The sequence below is a fragment of the Girardinichthys multiradiatus genome, chromosome 5 (assembly GCF_021462225.1).
Source record: "Girardinichthys multiradiatus isolate DD_20200921_A chromosome 5, DD_fGirMul_XY1, whole genome shotgun sequence".
In the NCBI taxonomy this organism is placed as follows: Eukaryota; Metazoa; Chordata; class Actinopteri; order Cyprinodontiformes; family Goodeidae; genus Girardinichthys; species Girardinichthys multiradiatus.
In genome coordinates this window covers 32,870,657-32,889,016 of record NC_061798.1, presented here as the reverse complement: position 1 = coordinate 32,889,016, position 18,360 = coordinate 32,870,657, and the positions used below count along the sequence as shown (strand labels likewise).

At 36.7% G+C, this 18,360-nt stretch overlaps 1 protein-coding gene across 2 annotated transcripts in view; it reads right to left on the bottom strand.

Moving 5' to 3' along the window:
* The window catches only part of rbm20 (RNA binding motif protein 20), a 60,487-nt gene that overhangs the window by 19,569 nt on the left and 22,558 nt on the right, over window positions 1–18,360 (bottom strand). Inside the window, exons 1-5 of one of the 2 annotated variants that reach the window (XM_047366755.1) lie at window positions 14,353–14,501; window positions 5,408–6,422; window positions 3,528–3,592; window positions 3,177–3,286; window positions 776–876 (exon numbers count right to left, since the gene is read on the bottom strand). In XM_047366755.1, the coding sequence (XP_047222711.1) occupies window positions 776–876; window positions 3,177–3,286; window positions 3,528–3,592; window positions 5,408–6,187 (1,056 nt within the window). In that variant the 5' untranslated portion in view covers window positions 6,188–6,422; window positions 14,353–14,501. Of the gene's footprint in view, window positions 1–775; window positions 877–3,176; window positions 3,287–3,527; window positions 3,593–5,407; window positions 6,423–14,352; window positions 14,502–18,360 lie in introns of those variants that run through there. The other variant, XM_047366754.1, reaches the window with a different exon arrangement.

Sequence of the window (18,360 nt, the reverse complement as noted above, 5' to 3'; positions counted from 1 at the left end):
GTAATAAACTATATTTATTTTGGACTGGTGCTTATTTTAAGTTGTATTTTGCTTGAAACAATAAAACATTGATTTTGTCCGTTCTGAAGCGTCTTTAAGAGTGTAAAATAAAAAAAAGTGAAAGTCTTTTTGCTGCTTTAAAAGCAAAACTTGTTCATTTAAAGTATTTATGCATTTATTTAATACAATCAATTAAAGTAATACTTTAAACACAAATAATTTGTGATTTAACAATTAGACCCTTAAGTTGCAAACTATTATATCTAAGTACATATGTTCCACATTTATTGGCTCCCTCGTTAAAGAAACCAAGAAATGAATATTATGCAGTAGCATAATCTCTCACGTAAAATATTAGAATGAAAGGAACCCTTAATATAAATAAATGTTTGCAATGAGGGAAAAAAGGTCTAACACAACCACTGAGGCCAAAGTTATTTGTAATCCTAACACTTCTTTTTTTTTTTTTATCTATGTGAAGCATTTTTTACATTTATATTATACCCTTTTGAGTTCAACGTCAAGAAACTGAAATTAGTGATCCTCTTCAAAAAAAGGAAAGACAAAAGAATATGCAGTTCACAAGGCACAATGGCACAGTAGTGTTGCATCCCAGAAGACGTCAACAAGGAAATCTGGTCCATTAATTATGTAGGACATATGCTGCTTACTTTTCTACTTATAGAGCTTCATTTTACACAAGGACAGAAAGTATTTTAGGAAACAGGAAGAAATAATTCAACACAACATCCATTAATTTAAACATTTGTCTGACCTTTGACTCCGGCTGGTGGGAGGCAAATACTGCATCTGATGCAGGATAAGTCTTCATGACTCCTGCTGGCAAGTATGGTACATTGGTTCCTGAGGATACATCTGTCAAAACAACATGAAGTATAGATGTCATGAAGTACATCTGGGAAGCAACGAATGAAAAGTCGCATTTGATGATAATATAGTCAAATCCATTAAAAAGCATCTTCTGAATATTTCCGACTAAATCGGGATAAGCATTAATTTTAGTTGTTCCATGTAAGTTGTTAGTTAAAGTGTGTCTGAGTAAGGAGGAGTATTAGGGTCAATTATAGGGAAACAAATTGAGCTTTGGTTTTGGTGCAGTTTTTTTTTTTTTCTTTTACAGAATAAAATTTAAATATCAAGAATTGAGTCGAAATGTTGGGGAAAAGCTTGAAATGTTATAAATAAATCATGTTTCACGATTAAAGTCAAAACATTGAGAATGTGGTGGAAATAATATCTTAAGAAGAAGGTTAAATGCTGAAACAGGTTTTATTCTTTCCGAGCAGTTTTAGTCTGCGTCGGCATAGCCTCCGTGCTGACTATGAGTATCCTCAGGATGTTTGTATGCTGAAAGAGAAAGATTTGTTTCATTAATAAATCCTATTCTAAAGGCCACTCAAGGCACAATTGTCGCAGCTCTTTGTGATAGTGTCATTTTGACTTTATTCTTGATACATTTTCTTCTCTTTATTTCAACTTTTTTCTCATCACCTTGAGTTTTTGTCATCATCATTTTAACTATTTTCCTTTTCAGTTTGACTTTAATCTTTTTTTGAACAGGTAAGCAACAAAAAATACTTCCTCCTCGCTGTTTTTACCCACATTAAAACCACAAACGCCACTGGATTTAATTAGGATTTTATGTAACAGACCACCAAAAAAATAGGGTCTGTGAGGGAGGCAAAATAAATAACTGCTGGAATTACATAAAAATAGCCTCAACAATCATTTCAATTATTGGGTAAAAATTTTATATAAAAAAATGTATATTACATTGTGGTACATTGTCATTAAATACACCATACAGCTGACTAAAAAATTATAGATTTGCTGCTGATCAATTTTATTGCATTTCTACTGGTTTGTGCTGCTATAATTTTCATTTAGTACACCAGATTGTTTGAATGTTAGAGATGCATCGTCACTCTGGTTGTATGTTTATTGTCTTTGTCCTGCTGGAAGGTAAACCTCTACTTCAGTCCAAAGTCTTTGCAGCCTCAAAGATACTTTCTTCCAATTATTGCATTGCATTTATCCCCCACTGTCTTTTCATCAATTCTGACCAGCTTGTCTCTGCTGAACTAAACAGCATTCCCACAGCATGATCCGACCACCACCATGTTTGGAGGGATTTATTGTTCAAGCTGGTGATGTGCAGTGTTAGTCTCATGCCCTAGCGAGTGTTTTGCATGCAGACCAACAAGTTTGGTCTGCCCGCTGTGTTTTTTGGTATTCATGATGCTGTTCACTAATGTTCTCTAACAAATGTCTGAGGCCTTTTACAGTGCAGCTAGAGTTGTACACAGATTACGTCAGCAGATTTGGACTCGGTTTAATAACATCTGTCTTTTGAAGGGAATTTGTTGTATTGCATTTTATTCAGGGATATCAGAGTAAAGAGGCTGACACCCTTTTCAAATTCTACTTTCAGAAAAGATTTTTAAAACCTGCGTCATTTTCCTTCCACTTCACATATACGCACTACTTTGTGTTAGTCTATCACATAAAAGTCCAGGGAAATACATTAAAAGTTTATTTTGTAATATCATAAAATATTTTTTAAAAAGAAAGCGGTGTGACTATTTTTACAAGGCACCGTATGTCAAATTACTAGAAAAGTTGTTCACAATACTTTTTAGTTACTGATTTGTAGCCTACAAGCAAGCAGACTCAGGAATCGTGTGCTGTCTGAGTGAAACTGAGACTTGCGGTTGCTCAAAGTCATGTCCCTTGGATATTGTGAACAGTAATAGCTTGGCACAAGCTGTCTTTCCTGCTGTCTGGACCACCCACTGGTGTTCTGTATAGGAAAAGGCATATAACACAGTACAGACACCCATGGTCCTTCTCTGTGATGGTGTGAAGGAGATTGTTTGTTTATGCACAAAAACAAAATTTTTGGTTTTGTGAGCTTTTTCCTGCAACATTAAGATATCTCAGATTTTGACCTGCATTTTTCTAAACTGTTCTTAGGTTTGAAAAACAACATTCATAAACAGCAGAGTTGAACAGATCAAAATGCAACATGTTGAGCTATACACTATGCTATCCTACACTCTCTGTAAAACATTCTTCAGCAGACAGGAAAACATTACTCCCATATAAGCAGTAAATAACACTTAGTTGGAGGTGTTGAAGATCGATTTATACCCTACCTTGACTTGCAGCAGAGCAGACTGTGGGGTTCGTCCCTCCTGGGTTCAGACCTCCATCAGAGGACCTGCCGATGACATACTGAGGGGCTCCGGCTGATGTCACCGCTGAGCTGCAACAATCACAGAAGGCTGATTTTAGCTGCCTCTCCCCTGCCTTACTCACTCATATCCTGTGACAGAGCTCATAACCGTAGAAAGATTAAGACAGCTGTTTATGGGGCAAGGATGAGGAAGAAGAAATACCCCAAACAGTTAAAAATACTATTGTGTTGATTGCTTCTAAGAGGCAAGGACAAAAACTATGATAAAATTATATTCACATTTACGAATTGGGAGAAGCTAAAACCTCACCTGTCAGTAACGTACAAAGTTCGATTCTGCAGGTGTAGTTTTCCTTTCACGTGCTGGTCCCAGTCCTGAAAACACATAAACACTCATGCGGTGTCCAAAATTAGTCTTTAACAACTTTGGCTCACTAGACATGTGCTGCCCTTCATGGTTGGGAGTAAAGCTGTTAATGGTTCTTTGTTTTTCACTAACTTTATTGCTTCAGTATTAAATCTTTTTGCCAAATGTATCGCAAAAACTATATAATGAACAGTAATCATTTTATGAGATTCAGATACTTTTATTGAGAAGCCCATCAAGTTTATGCATAGGGTCAATATTTAAAGGGTCAGAATTTAAAGGGTCAACCCTGTCTTTATGGTCCTTTCAAGACATCTGCTGTTTGCCGCTGTACACAGAATATCAACTTCTGGGCTAAACCCAGCCAGACTCTTGCTTTATCAGTGCTTCAACCCAAAAATGCATTTTTTTTTTATCCATGAGTTGTTTAAATGTAGCCCACAATTATTAATACTCCTGGAAAATTTAGATTTAAAGTAATCTTTCAATTTTCCCAACATATTTCTTCTGACTGAAATTAACTTAACGCTCAGGAGTGGCCCAGTCAGATTCTCAACTTGAATCTGGTAGAGACTCTGTGGGGGGAGTTAAAGATTAGGGTGATGGCAAGGAGGCTTCCAACCTCATAGACCTGGATCTCATCATCATACTATATTTTGTAAAGTACAGTTTCTCAGCTTAACTGAAGAGGGAGTCTCAGTGCAACAGCTACGTCACAGTTGAGTGATGTAGCTGTTGCACTGAGATTTTGGTCGTGGCTCATTTTGTGGTACACCATCAGTGAAAGTTACTGATATGGGCAATATGGCTTACTGCTCAAGGTGCAAATCTACTGCTTTTTGGCAAATCCTTCTTGATACTGGCGGAGGCTGTTGAAACAATCATTCTTGAAGTGCTTCACTCAGACTAAAAGGAATTTCCCCACTGATGTGGATACATTTCCATTAAAAAAAGAAATTTAACCAGGCACTTCAAAGAGGTTCTGATGCTGGGGGATAATATAATGAATTATGTGGGTTAATACACCCAACAAGCAAACATTTAGACTTATCCACTTACAGCAAAGGCATACTTAAGCTTGGACTACAAAACCGCAGCGAGAATTAAAAATGGCGGATACATGAAATTGATCAGCCGGATGTCAATGACCTCATTTAGCTGTTCCACAACAAATACTTTGATATAATAGTTCAAAAAAACATAACAGAGAATAGATAAATCTGAACGGATGTAAAACTATGACCTAAACAGAATATAAAGATATTTAGAAAGCACCTGGACAGACTAAATCTAATTTTTCTGCTCACCTACAGACTCAACAAAATGTATTCATGGGCTAAAAATGTGGATTTTTTATGATATGGCCGCTTTAACACTTTCAGCTAAGCTAATACAGTGAAAATGAAGTTTTTGCCATTAGGTTCACTATATTAACTTTAATTAGCTATGCAGTTAATTGCATTCATCTGATCAGTCTTCAAAGCAGCATAGATTCAACGCAAATTCTGTGAGTCTCAAAACGTTTCGCTGCAACTGTGATGAAAGAGGAAACATTTTTGATTTGTTAGTTAGTTGGTGGCTGTTCCTTCTGTATAGCAGACAAAAAAGACATTTTGTATCATTAAAAACAGAAAAATATGTTTTTGGGACATATACACTCCTGTTTAGATTGGAGGGATAGCTACATTTTCTTTTAATGTTTTTCTGCTGTGATTTTAGAAACAGCATGCTTTCTGTAAAATAACTACATTATTTAAAAGGCACAGATACATTTACATACAAATGAAATCTTTACACTTGTTTTCATTGAAATGCTCACTCACCTTGAGGTTGTAGACCTTTTTTTCACAGATGCTGCATTGATGTGGCAGCTGAGAGGGTGTGACACCATAATAATCACTAACTTGATGAGCCTGGAGTGTCCTGGAAGCTGAAGATAAGGTTTCATCACCTCCATGCAGGGCCTGGTAGCTTCCGAAGCCCTGCGTGCCGCTGGAACCAAAAGAAGAAACCCCACTGCAGGACTTTAACTTGGGTTCAGGAGTTGGCTCTTCTGGGTTGTACAGTTCTGTTCTGGACCAAATGGGCTGCCCAACTGTAGGCCATACTGTAGGAGAGTTTGAAGGCATGTTTACTGTTCCAGTTTGGTTTAGGTTATTATTGCTTTTCCATTCCTCCTTACGTGCAGTGGAGTTCATTTGCTCTTTGGAACTTAACTCAGCTGGTTGTCCCTGCATTTCATGCCCATAGAAATCTCTGTGAAAGCCAACGTTGGTTGTGTTTTTGGCCTGAGATTTAATCCCCATGTACTGTCCATCAGCAGACATTCCTCCAGGTAAGCTGTACTGAAGACATCTGTCAGTTTCAGAAGAGTAAGTTGATACAGGCTTTTTTCCATACTCCCCACCTTGTTGACCCTTCCCACCTCCTCCACCAGGATGATCCAGTCTCACATTCCCTGAGTTTTGGTTGAATCCCCCACCCACCAAGGACCCAACAGCTGAATTTGAGGAGGGAAAACCAATCACCCCCGTGGGGAAAGCCCCCTGTGGATTCCCAACCAGCGATGGACTCCTTAATTGATTTAACAGGGGCTGGGACATGTTGACATTAGAGATTAGCTGATTGAGAACGCTGGCAGCGTTGACAGCGTTTCCTCCCTGAGCCAGTTTGAGCCGATGGAGAGTGAGCTGGGCCTGGAGCTGAGCGAGCTGAAGGCTTGCTGGAGTCAAGAAGAGCTGGTTCTGCTGCTGAGGTCCAGTCTGCACATTGCCTGGCAACTGGACACCCACCTGAAGGCTCTTCTTCTCGGTGTTGTCCAACGGTGGTGCTATAATGCTGCAGGGAGGTGAAAACAGCACACAAGTTATAGGTAGCACAGGATAAGTTCCTTCCTTTTTTTGTGGCATCATGGGTCCTGAGAAATTAACTCATAAAATTTATGCTTGTAATTATTTTTAAAAGATAAAGAACACACTCTTTTAGGTCGTTATTTTGGAAGGTTTACCAGGTTTTAGAGTGGAGTAACACTTTAGATTTTGGGAACAAAGTAATGTAAAAAACAAAACAAAAAAATTAATTACCATTTTTATTTCTCTGAGCTGAACAGGTAGGATGAGCAGGTAGCGACAGTGACACTCTCAACCTATGAATGCATTCATAGGTTGAGCTAATATTTTAAATAACTATGAACTGAACGATGCTGTAGGAATGTGAAAGGAACTTAGATCATCCTGGCGTCATTTAACAGGGCACTGTTAAACTAGATTTTTCAGGGGCAAACTTTGGATGTTTCTTGCAGAAGCAGACACAGCAACTTCACTCAAGGTGAGGGCTGAGTGACTGCTGAGTCTGTGTGCATGTGTGCACATGTTATTAATCTGTATGCAGGCACTGTTTTGGCCTGTGTGTCTCCCCAAGTTTTAAACTTGACTACACTGCCTTCGGCTTTGCTTTATACATAAAAATATGGCCTTAGGGCTCAAGGTACTAAATTGAGGTTTCTTTTGCACTCCATCCATCCATTCATCCATTTTCTATACCCACTTCTTCCATAAAAGGTCATGGGGGAGCTGATTCCTATGTCCAGCGGTCTATGGGCAAGAGGCAGGGTACACACTGGACAGGTCGCCAGTCCATCGCAGGGCAACACAGAGACACACACGACAAACAACCATGCACACACCCATTCAAACCCAAGCAATTCAGAGAGACCAGTTAATCTAACAGCCGTGCTTTTGGACTCTGGAAGCAAGCCGGAGTACCCATGCATGCACGGGGAGAACATGCAACCCCTCGCCGGGAGTCGAACTCAGAACCTTCTTGCTGCAAGGAAACAGTGTTAGGTGAATATACAATAGTTTTAACAATAGTTCACTTTCTCAATATTCAACTTTTTCATATCCTGTGAGAAATAAGAATGATAAAACTATCTAATAAAGCATGTGTTCATTTCAGATATAAATAGGTTTGTAACACTGTGTGTGCAACTTCATTTCTAAACAGCCAAAACCCTGTGACATGTAAAAAAGTCTTTATTTAAAAATAAAATGATTATAAGATCTGTACTAAATGTTCAATCTTAAATATGATACCAATAGCAAGGCAGAGACAGCAAGAAACTGGGACCATTGTGTAACCATACCCACCGTGCAATTCTCTGTATGAATGTGGATCAAGTTATTTTTTATTATAAGCTAACAACATTTTCATTGATAACCATCCTATTCCAACAACAGGGTTGTAAGAGTGAGCTACATCTATTGCACCCTCCACAATTATTAACACCCTTAAAAAAACAATTGCACAAAGTAAATGGTTGTTATGGAGACTTGGTGACCCTAAGAGCATTGCTGCAATGAGATTTGGAGATTTTTTTTACTTCTTAACAGTCCTCCTCGTTGTGCAACCTTGTTTGGGCCATTTTAGTTTCAGCTTGATCAACACACATCTGCCTTATTTTAATGGCATGTTCTCATGTCTTTCCCGTTTTGAAATGTAGCTAATAGAAAATGTGTTCTGGTCACTGCAAAGAGGCCCTTTCAGAACACGGACGTTCAAGTTCATGCAATGAAAGATTCATTTATTTTGAGCCTTTTGTAGACATCTGCTACTCAGTGTGGAGGGCGCACAGTGGTTGTTTTGACCCCAAGTGACTTATCTGCCTCTTCAGTTTCTGATAAATACACTCACTGTCTAAACTTAGTCTCCTCAGCCACGCATCATGTCAGAAATGTGAATCACTTGACACTGCCCTGTCTGGCCAGAGCTCCCGTCTCATTCGTGCCATTGGTTTGAGACAAAGCTTCGGGAGCTGTAAAGATCATAACACATACAGATAGTGACAATTAAAATTTTGAGCAATATTGGCAAAATAAAATCTTTTGAAAAGAAATAAAAATATGCAATGACTAAAGTGGATTTAGATTGTGGTCAAATATGGAAGATTTTAAGATGTTTCTCAGATATTAATTCATCTGAGAGCTGTAGAAGAATATCAGTTCTACATATCTTCGGGATGCCTTCTCTAGTTAGGATATGACCTTGTGAATACATTGTCACTTCATAAACCCATCATATCGGGGCTATCACTTCTTCTCACACTGAAACATAAACTCTCGCATGAGGCCTAGGCCTTGAAATCCCACCTCTAAGATGGAAAATTAACACTAAGTGAAACCTTGTAAGCTTGTTTTGCATTTAAGATTAGGGAATCCTTAACACCCTTGCTGAGCTGAGAGCAAACATTTGCATTTTCAGCTGAACCATGAACTTCATTTCTCTGTTAGAACCAGTGTAATCTAAAAATATGTGATTTCTGAAGGGCAGTTGATTTCCCTGGATTTAAATTGGGAGTATTAAAGAAAAGAGTTGGAGTCATTCTGAATACATGACACACTTTTTAGATTTTTATTTGTAAAAAAAGACCATTCCGCAATAATTCACCACTTTACCACACAAGATTCCTATTAAATACATTGAAGTTTGTGACTGTAACATACAGATGCATAGAGCTATGTCATGTTATAATATGGAAACAAATTGTACTAACAATATTCTTTCATGCTTATTAAGTTTATACATATTTGTTACGTTATAACAAAACTTTTCATATTCTTACAATATAAATAGTATGTTGTGGTAATGTGAAAATATACTGTACAAACATGACAATTATATTGTTTGAACAATAAAATTTTCATGTTAAAACATATCTTTCATTGTTGTAACCTAATAAATTTTTACGTGATAACATGGTCGATGGTGCAGGTAAGCGACTGAGAAAATGTCTTGTTTACAGGAACTAATTAAGTTGTGTTTCATGCTTAGATTGTTATTCAGCATTTTGGATAGTATTGTGATAATCATGCATACTCTGAGAAGGAACTTAAAACACACGACGCTATACAAACTACAGCATGGGATATGTTGTCACACAGAGACATTTACAGATACATCTGGGTTGAACAAAGATGTAGTTGGCTCAAAATTACCTCAAATTAAGGTGGCATCTTGATTCCTATGACAAACAAAATCTTTGAATATATATAGACGGAGCAATTGATAGCGTTTCTGAACGTGAAATGCTTAACGTTATGATAAAACATGTCTTTTTTACATTTGGGCAATAAATGATAACGTTCATACAATATAAACATTATATAGTAAGAATGTTATTTTTTGTTTTGTTTTGATATAATAAATGTGTATATTGTAATACCATGATAGTATATTGTTCAAACATGAGGAGTATGCTGTTAGAACAATAATGTTTCCACGTTAGAACTTGATACAGCTCTGTTTTTCTTTTTCCTGGGGGGCAGCTCAGTAGAAACATGACTGAATGTGAAAAAGTTCAAATGGAGTGAAAACTTTTGGATGGCTCTGTAGATACCTGACAGTCGTACTCCTCTTACTATCTATATGAACTAGTGTTAAGCCTAATCATGTCAAGCTGCTAGATTCTGACATTTTAGATTAAAAAATAAGCACATTTACATTTGATACCAGATCTACATATTCAGTATAAAAGCACACAACCTTTTTTCACCTCATTGTCTGACATTGAAACAGACTAAACTTTTCTTGTTTTAGGTCAGTTAGGATTATAAAAATTATGTGCATTTAAAAATAATGTATATTTACTAAATGTGTATTACTTTTTGCAACAAAGTTTACATACACTAGGATTACTAAAGAGCGTTTAAATTATTTGGGAAAGCTGAGATGATGATGTCATGGTTTTGCCTTTTTTGAATGATCCACATTAAAATGAGTCTGAACCAAGATGGGCTATAAGGCCACTTAGTGAGGAAGAAGCCACTCCAAAAGCAACAGAGAAAGCCAGATTACAGTTATGAACACCTTCATTTTTTAAGACATATCCTGTGGTCTCATTAAACTAAATATGAAGTCTTTGGACATAATGACCATTATTACATTTGGAGAAAAAAGAGGGAAGCTTGCAAGCTAAAGATACCATCCCAGTTGTGAGGTAAATGGGTGGCACCATCATGTTCTTTGGGTTCTTTGGGTGCTTTACCGCAGGAGATAGTGTTGCACTTTACAATATAGATGGCAAAATTAAGAAAAGAGAATCTTGAGGAACTATTGAAGCAACATCTCAGGACATGAGCCAAGATGACGAAGCTAGGGCACGAATGGGTTTTCCAAATTTCTAGTAGCTTTAATCATACTGTCAAATTAGTGGCTTAAGGATAAAAAAAGGCTCTGATCACAAAGCTCTGATCTCAGTCCCATAGAAAATATTGTGAGAAGCTTATGGAATCATTACCTGAAATGTTTGACTCAAGTCATAAAGTTTTAAAGGCAATTCTAACAAATACCAATTCTTAATTTTTGAAAGAAAGAAAAATATCTAAAATGCATTTTCTTTTAAAATTCTGGCATTTAGCAAAAATAAATAATTTTGGTGATCCTAATGGACCTAAAACAGGGTAGTATGGTTTGATATCAAAGAAGACAGTGAGAAAAAAGGTTATGTGCCTTTTTTTACAGTGTATGCATGTAAAACTTAATTGTGTGTTTATTATACTTATTAGTTGTGAAACGTTTTACTAATAGTTTGCCCTCTTAAGCGAACAAGCATGCTGATGGAGAGATACACTTACACCATTCCAGCCAATGACTCAAAGCTATAAATACAGGAGTCGCCTACACAGCCGTCCTCATACACTGTGTCCTTAAAAGACTAATATGGTTTCTTGAGCAGCTGGCACAGCCCGCGAGACACTTAAAGCTAATCTTGCAATGACGATCAGCAATATAGGTGTCAAATACACACCATCCAGGTGTGGAAGGGAAGAGTTTAAAAAACAGAAACAGAGGCGGTCCTGTGGGTGTGGGTGACTGGAGAGAACATTTTATCATACTGCATAATTATTTAATCAGTGTTCCTGTGAGAACATAATGAGGTGATAGACATTTTAAACATGTTTACATCGGCAGCACAGTAAATTGTATTATTTTTATGTACACATTTGTTACTCTAAGACCCAAATTAGCCAAATACTTGGGAAGCTGAGTTAAAAAAAAATCAGGAATATCTTTTATTTTAGTTTTTGGGGCAGAACAATAGTTGTTGCCAAGAAACACAGTGAGGATATTGATCCCCTTTTGAGATGGATAACTTGCAAAAGCAAGTTACCTTCTTTACTTACTAACTGAAGAGACATTTTAAATGCAAACATAGGCACATTATTGCCCAGCCAAGGAATGCATTGTGTCACATGTAAGCTTCAGTCAGATGGTGCAGCAGGATTCTGCAGTTTAGTCTGTCTGATTCTTGTGCTGCAGTTCTACATTAACATTTATTATCCTAGATAAATCTTATTATATTTTAAAGCAGCTTGAAAGTGACTTAGAAACCTATTTTGTTGTGGGAATTCTGTATCGTGAAACCTGGGGATCAAGACAGTAAACTTAAAACGTCAGTTTAAAACCCCCATGTTGTAGTTACATGTAGTATTAATAATGAATGGCTGATAAGCTACGTTAAACTATGTTAATGTCATTAGCCCATAAATCTTACTATCTATATTATATTTTGTTCAGATCATGAAGGATGAATTATTTGCCTTCCCATAGATCAAATTCAATCACATATTTAAACAGATTCTGTTTATTTCTCAGATTGAGATTTATTTACCATTAATCAAGAATAAGTCAACTTTAATCAAGAACAGAATTAAGAAAAAAATAATAGGAATTACCGCAATCCAGAATGATATTCATTATTAATTAAATTGCCTACTCCAAATGATTAATCAAACGAAAAGAGACAAACAAACAATGATGAAAAGAAAGATACTCAGCTAACTATTCCAACATCTATCTATTAAAGGTAAGAGGGTAAGTTTTATCAATGAGAAACTACAAGGTTCAGAATATTTTGTAAACTAATTAAAAATCTCACTTTCATCCAGTGTTAAACGCTCTTTCAGGATTTTAAAGAAAGGGGTTTACAGCCTAATTCTTAGGTTATAATATCTAATATTAATTTGAGGAGCAAGTTTAGGAGAGAAATCAAAGCAAAGCAGAATTTCAGAACTTCCTTTGATTTATGAGCTTCCAACACCAGAACCACCACTAAAGAAATAACTGAGCACCTTACTCTGGACCGTAATAAGTTGTTGGCTCACTTATGGAACTGACTTAGACGTCTGTTAATGCTGATCCCGCAGTCCAATTTCTCAGCTTAGATGCCAGGAGAATCTAGGCTTAAAGTTCACTCTGAGACTGGAAGGCAATTGGTTCTGGTTGAAATAGTCTGGATGCCTTGGTAGTTAAACCAGTTTGGATTTGGAAGGAAAACAAAACAAAGACCTTGCAGGAATGTTACGCCAGTTCTGACTAATATACCAAAGCATATGACGCAGACCATAAACCATAGCCATGTACTTATCCGTCCGTTAATTGCCTTTATAAGTTAGGGATTGTTAATAAATGAAAGAGATGAATCATGATAAAAATGCTCAAACCTCATGATTTGATACTCAGTTCTCATTGAAAGTGGTTCTGACCACTGATTTGGACCAGTGGACTTATTTAGTCTGAATAATATGACCCCTGATTAAACCAAAAAAACTCTGATAACCCTCAAAGGTGTGAATTATATTGTGTACTGCTCCAGCTAAATATTTTAGTTGTATGTAAGAACACTGCATAGATTTAAAAGGAAAAAAGCCATTTGAAAGAAAAAGCACTTGTCAGAAAACCCTCACTGCAGTTATTTTAAAACAAATAAACAAATTAACACTGTCTATTTAAGGAGAACATCTTAAAGCATATGTTGATTCCAAATGTTTAGAGTGAAGCTTCCTTGCCGTATCTCGGCTTGTATTTTGCATGAGGTTTGATGTTTTAGTAGATGTTGAGTACAACGTTTTTGTTTTTTTATCCAAAAGACTGGACTTGAAAATTTAAATAACATGAATTGTTTTCTTTTCTCCCAGTCTGGCACAATTTCATTACAGATTGGGATTCTGTTGCTACTAATTGTGTCCATTTAAGTGTTATTCTGCACACTAACCCAGTGTCATTTAAGATTATCAAGAAAATAATATTGTAATTTAACTATGGAACCAACTTAGTGTTAAACAGCTTCACAAATATTCAGATAATCAAAAATAGTTTCAGACACTAAAACAAAAAATCTTAACTGTCATCTGCCTCTGCTTGGCTGTGAGCTCAGGTCATTTAAAAAGTTACATCTTAAACAAAATAATTTTAATAAGCCTGCATTTTGTACAACCAATTATACATTGGAAAGGCAGTACACAGCACATTGTATCATGAAGAATTTTTGAGTCTGCGTGCGACAGCTGTGCTGTCATAAATAAGACAAATGCAATGCATTACTGCATGGCAGCGGGCAGTAGAAAAAAAAAACAAAGAAACATTTTTCCTAAAACATAAAAAATTACAACTAACAACAAAGCTCTAAAAATCTCACAAATCTACAGAAAATTTGAGCTTTGCTCTGACAATTTCCGTTGGGTATCAGTATAACTTTTAAGGACAGCTGCTGAATTCACGGTCAAACTTTCCTTCCAAGACGTCTGTAGCAGATCAACACGACGCATGGATCCCATCGCTCAACAGAGCCTCATGAGGAGGAAGTAACAAATTAGAGGAAGGATTTGGTGCAATTCAGGCCAAAGCATCGACTTTCCCTGAAACATCCAGCTGAACACTCAGCAGATCTGCCTAAATCTCTGACATGCCGCCACAGACAAAAAACACAAACCTTTGAGAAGTCACTGAATGGAATTCCAAGTTTCACCTCTGACACTAAACTCTCCAAGGCTCCTTGATGTTCTGACATCTGCCCAGCATCTGAGACAGATGGACCCCCCCTACCCTTTGACACGACCACTAATGCTCACACTTGTACACTAGAATAACATCCCAGCCAGTGGTCCTTACCCTGAGGCGAGTGACGGAGCTTCCCTGTGTTAAACGGACAGCCAGAGACGCTGGTGATGAAAAGTCACAAGTGTTGAGCGTGTGTGTGTGTGTGTGTGCGTGTGTGTGTGTGTTTGTGTGTGTAGGGACAAGGTTAGACCAACACACAGGAGCTAAACTATTTGGCCTTTGGGTAATGCTACTTCCACACAGGCAGTAAAGCTTAAAGGAGAGTCACCTGTCAGGTTCAAGGTGGCAGAAAGCAGTAAACGGCTACGGACCTTTGTCTGACCTTCAAGCTCAATGGGTCACCAACAGCACTGCACTCACATGCTGTTATACAAAGGAAAAGTATTTTTATTGAAGCAAATTACCACTTCTTGATTGTACCAATAGGTTAATAGTATGTGTAGAATATGTCTCAGAAAAACATAAACCTGTGCATAACACATGTACACAAGAACACATCTGATGGGCCAATGCATTAAAATATTTATTTATATTGCTATTTTCAGGCATAAAACCAATATAAACATTATTGTAACTTAAATCCCTCTTAAACTCAATAATTATTATTTATTTATTCTTAATTTCTAGGCATGCTTTGTCATTTTTCTAATCTGGTTAGTGTTGTTAAAGTCTGTATTAAATAGTACATTTAAAAAAGGATTGAAACTGACTGGAATCTAACCCATAAGCTTTCATCAAATGAGCAGAGGGTGATACACTCTGCACATGTTGCAAGCTCGCCACAGGAAAAAAGCTTAAAAATGAATTAACAATTACAAATCAAGCAAATAAACATTAACAAACTGAGGTTCCAGACAGAAATAAAAAACATGCATTTGAAGAAAATGCAAACTCTAAACAGGAAAGATTGCACAGCAAATGTCTGATCTTTTCGGTTCCTAAAACCCGACACCAATGATGTCTCAGTTGACACCAAGCCATTGCTTCAGGTCTAGTTTAAAACCAGGAAATGAACTACATAAAACAGCACATCTGAAGATATCTCACAATCCAACTGACGAATAAATCATTAACCACCATTGTTGTGCAAAGAGAGAAAACTGATACTACTTACAATATTTATAATTCAGAAATTTGTAGAATAGTTTTTAGTTTAACCCTGTATTTAACAGTCTTGAGATGCTGGTCGATAAATGTGGCATCGTTCAGCCTGGTGGAGCAGCTGCGAATGCTTTAGGTGGTGGGTGGTTGGGTGGGTGGCTGCAGGAGTTCCTGTTTCAAAAACTACAGCTGGATGTGGATTGAAAGCCTGAAATGTGTGCACATGTTGCCTTTCAGTCTACAGGAACCCTGCAGGTTTTCTTTGACATCTTGCTGCATTTCTTCTTTCTTGGCCTGGCATATCTGTTTCTTTGTTGAAACGTTGTTGTTTGTCAGAGTTTATGATCTCTGTCGCTGTTAAACGACTTTAACCAAATGTCTAACCGTATCCTGAAATTTAATTCTCACAGATTTTAAATCCTGGAACACAACTGGATCAAGATAAATTCACGGCTTAAAACACTAAACAATTACTAATGACCCTGACTTGTGTTCTTGTTACACATTCAACAAATCTTTGCTTCCGTGATGAGAGGAAAACACATGAGAAGGTACAAGACCATCTGGCAGCAGAAACTGTAACTGCTGGCCCTACTCACAAAGTGAGTCTGTCTAGTTCACTCTGTAACCGTGCCGCCACATGACAAGTATTTCCTCGATAATGCCAGAGCCAAAAGTCCTTCTTGACAAGAACGGTTGGACCTGTTGGAGTAATAATGACGGTGAATCGCGATGTGTGACTCCTAATAACTGTTGAAAACATATTCAGGTATGAGGGCAGACAGAAATGAAAAGAAAAGCAGGGTGACAATGAAGAGGACCTTAGTTTTTATATTTGAATGAAGTGTTAGAAATTAATAGTACTGTTATCCTGTCGTCCAACTGAAAGCATAAAGGTAACAATAATAATAAAAAAGACGACATGACATGATACTGTCCCTCTCAATGCATTTAAATGAATTCAACAACATATTTTTAGCATAGACGTTTTGGTTTCATAATTTTACCTGTTGGATTTATAAATATTTTATTTCTCACGTATTTTTAAGTTGTGCTATCCTCTTCTGTCTCCTGCTTTCATGTGATTTATGGAGTACTTTGAGCACTGTTGTTTTTATTTGAATGGTTCTGGGTGTGTTAAGAGTTTTGTATGAATGTGTAAATGTTTTGAACTACTGCCAAACAAATCTATCGACGGGTATCAATAAAGTCACCTTAAACCTTGATGCCTGGAGAAAGCTTCATGGTTTGTTAGAAGAAAAGCTGATGAGCCAAACAGGAAAATTACCAGATAAAACAGCCTTAGTAAAGAATGAAGCACAGAACCATCAAACTGATAATCAGCAGCTTAATAACACTTGAAGCATGTAAATATAAATGTGCATTGTTTCTTTGTTTTTTTGCTGTTGTTGCTCAAACTAACCTAATAAGTTAGAAGTTAAAAGTAGATTGGACATCTTTATTTTATTGTTCGAGGACAATGCAGATTTCTTTCTTTATTCTGAAAAATAAAAAGCCCTAATACAATTAAAACAGCTGTTCCCATTTTTAGACAAAACTAAAAATGGAGGACATAACAAAAGACATTTAGGAATATCAGACCAAAATTAGATTTTCTTTTTTTTTTTCTTAACTAAAATAGAATATATTTTTCTCCTATATTGCTGATAATCTCTGACCTTTTCTGCTCAGGTGATCAAATATTTTTCAAACAAACAGAAGACCATCTGAGAGTTATATAATGATGAATATTGAGGTAAAAAAAAACTACCACTGGAATATTAATGTTAATATTTATTATATTTTTGCAAAATTAAGTGCATGCAATCAACTATAAAATATGAGGTGTTAGAAATATATATATATATATATATATATATATTGTTGCCTAAATTAATTTAAGGATGAATTAATTAATTTCTAAAAATGAAAGCATAACGGAGCAAATAAAAAATGGAGCAAAATAAAAAAAATTTTTTCATAAAAGCTTAGTTTCTACTTTATTGCTTCATATAAAACACACAAACACACACTCAAAATGACAAGAAGCTAGTTAACTTTTTTCTTAATACAGAAAAAGAGAAAACATTGCTTAAGTTAATTTCCTCTTTTTTATCTTTAGCTAAAATTTAAATAGACCCATTTGTTTTTTTTAAAGGGGGCTTGGCCTGACAAGGTTAAGAACCAGAGCCTTCGACAGTAACAACTCTGATCTCAGCCCAAACATATCTAAGTTCTTCGGTTTGTTGGTGCCCACTAGATGGCGCCACACAACAGGCCCCGGGAGATCTGCAGGGCTGCATCAGTCTGCCATATGAGGGCACTATGCTCTTTTTTTCAAGGCTGAAAAGCTCATAGAGTCTTTTATACTGAATATTACATTGTTTACATTTGCAGGCAGTGATTTGCATCTAGTGACTCATAAAGAAAATATGCTTTGGTGACGTGCAGACATTCATAAAAGGAAAAAGGGATTTGAGACTTGTCTTTTCTAATTGCTTATGTAGATTTTGCACACATACAGAATCTGTAAAGATAAGTACACATAGGAAACGCCGTTAATCAAAAGGAAACACACCGTAATGAGGTATAAACAGGTCCTGGCACCCCTGGGCCTTGATTTAACTTTTGATGAAATGAGACACTGACTGCAAAGTCAACACATATTCTCCATCAAACCATGAGACCAACAGCCAGGGCGGGGTACATGCAGGAAAGCAGGCTCAGCTTCCCTCGCTCCACATTTGGCACAGTTGCAAAGGGAGCGGCTAATAATTTA